Below are 11273 nucleotides of genomic sequence, written 5' to 3'. Positions count from 1 at the left end.
CATTGAACAGGAGGGATTTGCTCTTATGCCAGATCAAAAACTAACAGTTCAGATTTACAATATTAAGATGTCCTTAGGATGTCCTGCATCTTTTTCCTGTGAAACCTCACAGTGACATTTGTCAGTTCCTTTGTCAATTCTTTTGCATGCTGAGCCATGATGCAGATATGCAGATAAACACAGCTCATAGAAAGAAACTAAAAAGCTAAGAAAGAAGAGGAAATCACAGGTGTATTCAGTATTGTGCATTATGAGTTTTTACTCTACTGTATTGTCAACATAGTGCCACTAAAGTACTTGGATTTAGTTGTTTATCAGAGGAAACACTCGTCAACTTAGAAATAATGCAATTACTGAGAGGTGAGATCATTTTGAATTAACTGGCATTTAAATAATATAACAAAGGGGTGAACAACACTTAAATAATAGACATTATGTCTGAGTGACTAGAAGAAACCTCACAACTGCTGCTTCCTTCTTTTTGGTTTGTAGAATAATGTACACTTTCTAGTTTTGCCCCTTCCTAAATTTCTGATTGCTGTTTCAATTTTGCAGTCTGCAGGGAGGAAAATGAAATGCTCAGTGACTTACTGCTGATATGCAGCAACCAAGTAAAGATGATAAATGGAAAGGATTAAATCAAGCGGGTCTTGGAAAGGCAACAGGAAAAAAAAGGAGGTCTTTAAATTATTCTAACAACTCCATCAAGCTGATCCCAGCAGTAAGCATACTTCATAGCTGAGTGCATTTGCTGATCGTGGCCACAAAAAAAAAAAAAAAGAGGAGACTGCACACTGTATCTCTGTGTAATTAAACCGTTGTCCCAGATGTACACTCAAAAGACTACGGTGAGTGTAGGATTTCTATTAGACAGGTGATTCCAATTCTTCTAAAGAGCGGTTAGGGAGTCGCAGTAAGAGACAGGAAGAAATGAATCGGAGCTGGTTAAGCACGGGGCGCTAGCTGCCGCTGAAGGGCTTTTAAATGACTCCTGAAGAGAGTGAAGTAGCCCTGGGTTTTACTTGTTGGGAATAAATCTCTTTCATCTGCAGGTACGCTGCACAGGAGGTCACTGGCAGGTTTCAGGGGAGAAGACAGACAGAGGGAGCTCATTACCTGGGCTATCCGGTGGACCACGAGCCAAAAAGGGCAAATGTTAACCAGCAGCAGGGGAAGGGGGGCAGCGCACAGTCAGGGCATGTTGGGCCTGAATCGGAAAGAGAGACCATTTTAATGTTTTCTCATATAATTGAACAAAATGTCGAAAAAAGGAAGCGGAGACGTGACGCTATTGCAAAGCTTTTATTGAGGAAAGAATAAAAACAAGACTACATCGTGCCCCTTCCAAAGATCAAGAACAGATGCGTTACTTTAACAACAGCAGATCAGGCTCTTTAAGGTGAGTTTCACACTCAACACCACTTAAAACACAGCTGCTGCAGCCTAAAGCACCACACCTGGTGGAAACATCTACTGTGTGCATTCAGAGTTGGTCCAAACAAAAGGGATCCTCTTTATTTACTTTGGTAAAAAACAAAACAAGGAAACAAGGCAAAATCTTTGAGGCATGGAGAAATATGAAATACACAGCAACAGTATAGTGATTCAATACTGCTCAGCCAAAGGCACTTTCGCAAACAAGGGCAGAACAAAGACAGTAGACAACATAAATACACAGAACAAATTTTTTAAAAAAAAATCATTAAACGGTCTAGTTTATACTTGTAGCGTCAAGCTTTGTTGGAGGATTCATGCTGTATATTCATATGAGCTCCCATGAAGATGTGTGATGTGTCCAGAGACGGTGCAGGAAAACCCTCAACAGGAGAGTTTAATACAGCTTTGGCACATCAACAACAGCCCACAGCAGAGATTTAACTCTGTGCACATGGACCAGACCAGGGTACGCTTTGTACAAAACATGTGCTAATAAGCCAATAATAAAATGCAGTAACACTAAATGTTATTTTTAAAACCAGCTAAGTCATTCATCACTAATAAAATCATTTGTTTCCTGCTTGGTGAGCAGCTTGTAGCTCTTATTTTAAAGCATTTTAGCTTTTCTCTAACTTCACCGGCTATCTTTTACATTAAATTGTAGTTAAATACTAACAAACTATAACCCCCAACTCTTATTTTGACAGAGATACGACTAACATGGTAGCAAACAGCCAACCCGCAGTTATGGAGCTACATTAGCGTTTATTTGATGTTGTGTTTTGGTTTCCTAAATGAAGTATCAGCAGCTAAATGTTACACAGTGATCATCGGCTAGCTGCTAACTTTGTCTGTGAGGCAGGTCAGAGAATAGCATAGATTCATCACAACTATTTCACTGAAAACTGCTGCTTATTATAGCTGGATGTTAAAGATGGACGTAGCCTCCAGGTCTGTAAAGTGCCTTAAACAACCAGCAGGGGGCGACTTCTGGATGCAAGAAGTGATTATATAGAAGTGTGTGAGAAAATGACCCTAATTCTCACTTGATTAGTTACCTCAGTAAACATTTTACTAATGGGTCTATGGTCTCAATTGCTAATTTCAAGTCTCGTTCAATACAGCATGATGTTAATTTAGTAAAATATTTAGAGGAAAATAGAAATAAAACAGGGAATGTTTTAGGGCGTGGCTACCTTTTGATCGACAAGTCACGAACGAATCAGGGTACATGGTTGGTCCTGTCTGGTTTCAAAAAACAAAGACGGAGAAATTCTAAACTCGAGGCTTCAGAATGACGTCCACAAACCAGTTAGTGACGTCACATTGCTACGTCCATCTTTTTATGCAGTCTATGTTTTTGTACAACAGTGAATAGCACCTTTCGCTTTGCAGTTATTTAATCCATCGTCAATATACAAATATTGATTGGTGCAGCTTTTAATTCTCGCAACTTGTGTGCTGTTAAAAATTGCTTAGATTTGACACAATGTTGTTCAACTTTTAATCAACTGCATACATTTTTACCATACCAAACTATAAGAACAGCTCATTTCACTGTCAAATAATATTGCCATAGCTCATCAGACAACCATGGACTACCGGTATATTATTCCTCACATGAAAGAAGTTAATGTTTAATTACAAACATCTTCCAGACTTTTGTATTGAATACAGTATGTGGAAAGTATGCTTTGTGCAATATTGTGGAATATATTTTGATGTTGATATGGCTAGTTTTCTGTATACTACCCACAGTGTCAGTAATGTAGTTGAACAGAGGACGAGGATGATTCAGCTGTGCGCTAAGTCCTGAAAAAACGCTTTCAGGCTGTTGGAGAAATTAAAGTAAAGCCATCAACTGTCCTGCTACACAGCCTGTAAACTACAGCTGCATTTAGAGCATTAATAATGATAATAACTGTAGTTTTTTTTTAAACTTCTGCCTGTTAGATCACGTTGAAAAACCGTGTTTTCATCACCTGATGTGAATTTGTTGGTGCAACTTCAACTCCGCTGTCAGATTATCTAAGCAGGTCTGAAGGGTCTGTATTGTTCTTTAACACAGAGATAAAGTGAGATTCCAACTGGTTCCCCAGCAACATCCATGTGCACAGCAACATACGTGACAATGATAGATGGAGAGTCTCAGCCAGCAGTAATCAGATGACTGAGTCAAGTGTCAAATGGGCAAAACGATGGATCTGCTCTTGCACATAATGCAGCCAGTGTGATATACTGTGTGGCTGTTTTCAAAGCAGTAGAGATAAAATAAAAACAAACATCTTCTCTGGCTAAAGAGAAAATTTGAATGTCTTTGTTCCAAAGCTTTAGCTCATCATCTTCAAAATGAACTGCGATTTACAATGAAGGATGCATGAAAATGACTGTAAATAATGTCTCTGAATAGCTGGAAAAAGAGTTTTGTGACACTACTGAGACATTTTAAAATATCTTCAAGCCACATAACAAATTTGCATTTCAAGTGGTGGACTCGGATCTCACTAAACTGTACAAGTCTTGCTGTCTTTTGGGTTTCTGTATGTGACCGATGAACTGGTCGTCTACAAGGATGCGGCTCCAAATATTGATGGAAAACTTCCTGAGGACATGAAGTTTAGGTTGTCTAACCTTTTGGAGAACCAGCCTTCGCTCCGTCCCTGCTTCAGGCATGGAAGTGAGTAAACGCTGGTTCTGTCTGCTACCAAATACAAACTGTCCAGCCAGCGAGTCACCTCTTCACCTTTAAGTACTCCTTTACATTTCGAATAGTAACTTTAGTCAGTTTTTATGTAGAAAATGTGTCCTGGCTAAGTTTTGATAGATGTCAACTTACCATTTAGTGTTAACTTACCACTAGCATTATTAGCACAGTTGTTTACAAAGTCTTACCTGGGTTAAAACAGCGAAACGTGATCTGCTGTGATAGAACGTCCTGATGACAACAGATACAGCATTTAGAGATTTTTGTTTGCATTTCACTTGGCATTAAACACCATTATTTCATGTTTGAGGAAAACAGTAAAGAGAAGAAAAAAGAATTCTCTAAAATCATAATTATTTGCTTTGTTCATAATATAACCATTCACATACACAAGACATCTATGAGGCAGGTTGGGAAATACTCTGTTGTATTAAGTGGCTGGATGTAAACTAATCCGGCTAATAAACTATCAATCAAATACAACTTAATACTTATTAACCACGTTGTCTTTGTTGTTTAAAGGTATCCTGTGGAGTTTTCTTGGAAACAAATTAACACTGTGTTTTGGTGTTTTCACCTAAAATGCAATTTCTTTTCAAAATAAATCATAGAATTTTCAGGTCCTTATTTTTTAGCCTGTAGATTGTGCTACACCGTGCTGCATGCTAATGCCACAAACTGTCGATCATCGCAGTAGTGCAAAACAGCAAAAAAAACGTGCATCATGTCGCCCACATACTTGGTTTGGAGTCGTTCTGTGAGTCAGTTTGGTTGTTTTGCATCACTCTATAGTGAGTTTGTCGTTTTGTCTCTTTGTAGTTCTTTGACACCACTTTCAGTCTGTTTTACATCTCTTTGCAGATCCCTGTAATTCTGTGCAATTGTTAAATATCTCCTTTAACATGTTGAATTTCTTCATTGTCGCCTGTCGTTACCCCACGACATCTTCAATCTCTTTGTAGTCGTTTTCTGTCATTACAGTTTTGTATGTATTTCTAGGCATTTTGTATCACTTTGACATTTTTCTGTTTGCATTTTTTTGTTATATTTAGTTCTTTTATGTCCTTACATATTTTGTTTGCAACAGTTTGTGGTCGTTTCATGTGTTGCAGCCATTTTGTATCTTTTTGTAATCATTTTGCATGAATCTCAAGCCGTGCACGTCTTTGTTGTTTTGTTTCATTTTGTCATCATTTTGCATTTCTTTGTAGTCATTCTGTGGGTCTTTGTAGTTCTTTTGTGTCATCTTGTAGTCATTGTATATCTCTTTGTAGTTTTTGTCCCTTTGTTTTTCATCCTTTTTAGTTTGTTTTTTTGTCATTTTATTGTTATTTTATGTCTGTCATCATTTCGCATCTTCTTGATGTTACATCGAGGTAATTTTACATCATTCAGATGTTCTCATACTGTAAGTAAACCTAACACCCTCCTACTCTAGGTGTCGTAGGTGAACTAGTAGGTGGCCAGTCAAATTCCAGGGAGGATCTTCTCCTCACCTGGTGACATCACTGGCTCCACCTCTGCATGTGGGCCAGTGTAAAACAAAATGAAGGCACAGAAACAACTGCTCCATAGAGCCACTAGCGGTGAAAAACTCCACAGGGTGCCTTTAACTCGCCGTTGAAAGTTGCACTACTCGTACTGCTGCAGTAATTATATTGAATGATCAGATTAAATTATTCCACTACTGGTCCACAACTCTCAGACTTAATAAAATAATTTTTTGGGAAACTCTCATGGTCCCTTCTTCACCCATCAACTTTAAACAAACACTAAATATAAAAGATGAGTGTCAATGGCACAATCAATACTGACAGACAGCACAGGGACACACAAAGTCACACAGTACAGCATACTTTTGATTAAAGGGTTACTATAAGGACACTTATTCTTGCATCTGTACACGTAAAATATTTCCTTATTCATAAAATTTCTTATAAAGTGTCGATGCAATTAGCATTAAAAATTGCATAGCCGTGTAATATTCCTTATCTCCGCCAGACTACTTACAGTACAAGCACTGATCTAATCTACGGCGCGATGGATGGGGCAAGTTACATACTCATCTGTTGAAAAAATATATAATTAAATTCAAATATAAGGCCGTGTTTACATGAACAGACTCACATGATTGTACTGGTGAGGCCAACGGAAAATAACCTACCGTATACATTAAAGAAAATTCAACTGGAAAACATGAAGAAAATAATGTGTTCTAAAAAGGGAATTTCATCCAGCAGCTGCCTGTTTTGTTCTTGACAGCAGGAATTACTGTTTGTAGTTCCTGCAGTTCCAATCAGTACACTGTAAATAATGTTTTCATATAGTTGCATGTAAAGTAAGTGCACAGGAAATATGGCAGTTTAAATTCAATTCTTTGGTGTTCAGTTATGCAGAACTGTTTTGCAATCATGGCGTTTGGTGTGTAATTTTATCCCCGTTTGTGCACTGCACTGTATGTGGATCTGCACTACGGAATAAAAGGCATGTTAGAGACAACACATGGGTTTTCTCAAAGCCACACACATCCAACCATGATTTCACCTGCAGAGGAGAGGTGCCAAACATTTTTGCATGTTCTAGTGGACATTTTAGGTCAGCGAGGAACATGTGGGTGGATGCATGGATGGCTGAAACACACACAGTGATGATAACTAAAGATATTATGTATATTGTTTTATGATGGATTTGGAGTGATTATTTAAAGCACAGTTCAACATTTCAGGAAATATGCTTCAATGCTTTGTGGCTGAGAGTGAGCTAGTTACATTGGCATGTTTACAATAAAAAGATGTAATATATAAGTGAATATGTAATCCCAGTTTCAGTGAGCTTTAGAGGTGCTCGAAGACAGATTTTGTTACCTTTTTTTGTAGCGTACAGACAAGAGAGTTCCCTTCTTGCCAGAAAGGATGTAACTTGCCGAAATGTTGAACTATTCCTTTTATAAACATACAGTTAAATAACACGCAGCTTCGTCTGCAGTGACTGTACCGAGTCGATAGTTACACGAATGCAGGTGGATGTGAGGCTACTTCTTGTAACTGAAGGTGGATATATATATATATATATATATATTTATATAGTGTATATAGGGGGATACATATGTTTATGCAGAGGAATGCAGGCGTCTGTGGTTGGGTATGTTTGCAGAGGAAGACAGAGAGAGACAGAGCGAGCACTGGGTTATCACAGTGGAGGTGAGCGGCTGTTCAGAGGTCCGTGGTGGCCTTGGCGGTGAGGGCCTGGATGCGGCTGGTGTTACAGTTTTTGCAGAGGACGTGTCCGTCCAGCGGGTAGCAGCCCTGGTTATCCCCCTCTGAGAGCAGAGAGCCACAGTCCTGCAGGACACAGATAGCCTGTTAGTCCACAAACACAGACAGAGTCATTAGCCACGCTCACCGATCAGACACATTCATCCCTTCTGTGCTCGCGCACTAAATGGCACATTTACTGCCGTTTAAAAGCTCCGCCAGTGTCACGTTACAGGAGGAGAAAAGCCTGTGTTGTGGTTTTGAGTCAGAAAGGAAAACAACTGGTTGGTACTGAGGAACAGTCAGTCATAAAACTCCCACATTAAAGGGTTTATACAAAGATCTTAGCAAAGTCTGACAGTAAAATTCTCCTTCTCTGTTACAGATTTTAAGATACATATTTTGAGTCTCGTCTCTCCCAGGAGTAAATATCTGTGTCCTCTAGTTGTCTTTCTTTTGTTTTGGTTTCTTTCAGTGATTGTAGTTCAAGCCCTAGTTTAAGCTTTTTTGTGCAAGTAAAACATATTTTTTTTAGCCTGTGTGATTATAAAGATGGTCGGTTCACAATGGATGGATTGCAGAGATTTTGCCCAGAGACTTAGGGCCCCTTTCAGGAGGAATTCATCAGTTCTTCCTCACCTTTTCATACTTGCACCGGTTCTCACAGTTTACAACTCATTCAGCTGTATTTGGATCTACTGTTATTTAGTGGTGCTGCAGAACTTAACGCTTGTTGAAGGTTTTGTCACAGAATTGACTCATTTTTATTTGGTCTTGGTCTCAGACACAAAGGACTCAGGATTTAATTTCAAGACCAGTCAGAACAACAACAACAACACAGTCACTAATTTGCCTGTGCACTGTCTGATTTATTCGCTGACATCATTATTGTGATTGGTTGTAAAACTGCCTGCTTTAAACGCAATCTTTAATTTCACTCATTTCAATGTTTTGTTGCTGTCACCCTCCTCACACACTCAAAGAAAGCCATTGTTGGATTCAGGAGAAGAAGCTGTAGCTGCAATCTTGTGTAATAAAGTTTAGTTACCTAAACACACAGCGGTATGTAAATGACTTCGTACTTACAAAGAATGCATGAAGAAATGTAGGCTGAGTGGAAGTGATGACAGTAAATGAAACCCTTTGTACGTCATCTCACTACCTATATATGTTCTGTATAGGCGGTTTGTGTTTTCCTAACAGTGCAGGACATGACGGCTTCAACCGTGACGTTAACTCAAGAGTGCAAAGAAACAGCTAGTAGTAGCTGCTGGACGTAACTCCGGTTCTATGAGCAAGAAAACAGAATTCGGGAGGTTTGTTATGTCGCCTACATGGTGAATTTTACCTAAAAACACATCAGCCTTATGTTTCAGCTCACTAGTTTCAGTGGGGCAGTGTGATGGTTTGCAGGCTTCATATGTGATTTCATGAATCGTGGAGGGTAAATATTGTAAAACACCTTTCCTCTGTCACTAACCATGTTTTAAAATCGCATCTTTCTGAAAGTTTTGAAGTATCACATTCATTAATGTTGAGAAAATGGATGAGGAAAGATGAGGTGGTTTTTTCTGGCTTTTTTGAAAGCCTTCATGGAAGACAAAACCATCTTTTTTGAATAAACTGTGATGTAGAGAATATTTAACTAACATGACTGATGAGTGGTTTCTGCTGCTTGTGTAGTCTTTACCTCCAGACAGCATTAAACGTGCCCAAAACCACCTGATGGGAGGGTTAAGTTCAACTTTCCCAACTGAAAACAACTACTGAAGACTTCTCATAAAGTTTTGTTTCATCTGAGTTTTTTAGAAGTTGACAATTAATAAATTATTTTTCTGGCATCTTCTACTCTGTTTATTACAGCCGTGTGTAACGTATCGACACTACACAGCTTTGTTCATTCACTCCAAAGAGAGTTACTAGAGATAAGGCAAATTTCCTTTTTCTCTTTTTTTCCCCCACAATTGTGACATTTCTAAAGCATAATTCAATTCGTTTTCGTGTAAATGTGGCTACTATGAGCATGTTGACCTGTTGACATTCCAGCTCAAAGCACCGCTGTGACTAAGAACAGCTTCAAAGAGACTTTTTGCAGTAGCTGCTCTGATAACCATTTCCTTTTTGAATCATGGGCAGATTCATATATTACATTTTATTGAATCTTTGTGATCTAGTAGACTCAACATGTTCTTTTTCCAAAGTGTTTTATCTCTATTTTGGCATACTTCATTCCCAAAAAAGGAAGTAACAGACAGTGCTATCGAGCTCTGATTGATCCAGTCTGGGAGCAGAACCGCTCTTAATCATGGAGCTCACAAATACCTGAGTGATGAGTGTGTTTGTGTCTTTTCTCTTCCTTGATGATCCCTGATAAAGATCTCCATTACCCTGAAATGTTGCTCTGTTAGAGTCTAGTGTGCAGAACGTTCAGTTTGTTTTTGTCCTGTAAAGAAGTTTTGGCCATGTGCACCTTCTACAGGATAAGAATTTCACACAAAAAAGTACAGATGCACACAATGTTTTGGCGTTATTGTCTCACCGAGTGTGACACCGGGTTACACTCTCAACCTCTTGAGCGCACTCTCACACACAGAATTACAACTCCATCTACTCATGGCTCCCTGGTGACAAAACTCTTCTCTGGTTGAGCCCCTTCAGCTGAACTAATCTGCTTTGCTTTCCTTTGACCTTTATGTCTGCCAAACGCTCTGTGTGCTCACGCTGGCATGGCTCTTTGACAATGTGACACGTTACTTCTCTTTTAGCCGGGCACGTAACGTCTCAGCGCAGCTTATCAACAAGGCGAGCGGCGGCTGACAGATTGGTTACTATGTAAGTCCATGAACTTTGCAGAGGAGAGAGGGAAAAGCTATTTCGAGGCAGGTAAGAGAGGGATGATTCACTCGTCTCTATATAAAGGTGACTTGGGGGATGGGCGTTATGCTTTATACCATCACGCAGTAATGACTCTCACCTGCAACACGCTACATAGCCGCTAATTATAGGGAGCTGGAATACCAAGAGAGAATAGAGGCATAGAGGCAGATACCTCGCAGCGGTAACACTGCACGTGGAAGTCACGGTCCAGAGCCACAATACGAACAGTTTCTTCCTGACCAGGTGCCGGCATGATGGGCTCAGAGCAAACACAGCAGCGGGGAGCAAACTTCCTGTGAAAACAACCAAGGGCAACAAAAAGAGCTCAGAACAGCAGCAAATACTGACATAATCTGACCAGCAGTGATACAATTCAGCATTTCTTAGAAGCCTGGTGATCTCAGTATAGTAACATGTTTGACAGTGCAAATACAAGCAGGGCTGCAAATAGTAATTACTTTAACGTATTTTACTCAAGTCCTGCACCTCTATGGAAACAGCACAACCAAGGCGTGAAGTAGAGAGAACTCAAAAATGTCTTTGGTGCAGTTTGACAGAGTTGTATTGCCATGAATTATAAAAAAGAACAAGTTGGAATTGCTTTATTTGTTTTACAAGAAAAAAGGAATCGATGTGTACAAAATTTTGTGTCCATATGTCCATGCATGTCACTAATACTAAACGCCACTCTGCATAGTGCACATATTTTTACTACTAACAGTTTTAGTGTTTCTATCCGTGTTTCCTCTCTGATTTGTGTAAACACAGCCTGCAGCTCAGCCGATAATCCTGAACATTTATCACATGACTGCTGGTTGCAGCCGAGCTGAATGCTTTCTGTAACGAGGATCGAAGATGTTTTATTTTCATTATTTTCTGGTGAGTCACCATAGTAATTTTTTTTGGCCACATTTTAAAAACATGTAGAAAGGTGTGTGACATTTAAAATAAAATGACTTTGATTAAAGATTACAATTTTTACTTTCCAGATGGAACTAGAT

General features: G+C 39.2%; 1 protein-coding gene across 4 annotated transcripts in view; it reads right to left on the bottom strand.

Moving 5' to 3' along the window:
• Positions 1-1287: 1287 nt before the first annotated feature.
• Positions 1288-11273, bottom strand: part of lpp (LIM domain containing preferred translocation partner in lipoma) — a 217564-nt gene continuing 207578 nt past the window's right edge. For all 4 annotated transcript variants that reach the window (XM_023268061.3, XM_035947166.2, XM_055014703.1 and 1 more), the window contains 2 exons: positions 10445-10565; positions 1288-7482 (listed from right to left, as the gene is read on the bottom strand). In XM_023268061.3, coding sequence (XP_023123829.2) covers positions 7354-7482; positions 10445-10565 — 250 coding nt within the window. In that variant the 3' untranslated portion in view covers positions 1288-7353. The remainder of the gene's footprint in view (positions 7483-10444; positions 10566-11273) is intronic.

Source organism: Amphiprion ocellaris, chromosome 2, assembly GCF_022539595.1.
Source record: "Amphiprion ocellaris isolate individual 3 ecotype Okinawa chromosome 2, ASM2253959v1, whole genome shotgun sequence".
Taxonomy (NCBI): Eukaryota; Metazoa; Chordata; class Actinopteri; family Pomacentridae; genus Amphiprion; species Amphiprion ocellaris.
The sequence above is the reverse complement of the archived record's forward strand: the minus strand, read 5'-3'. Positions and strand labels throughout refer to the sequence as shown.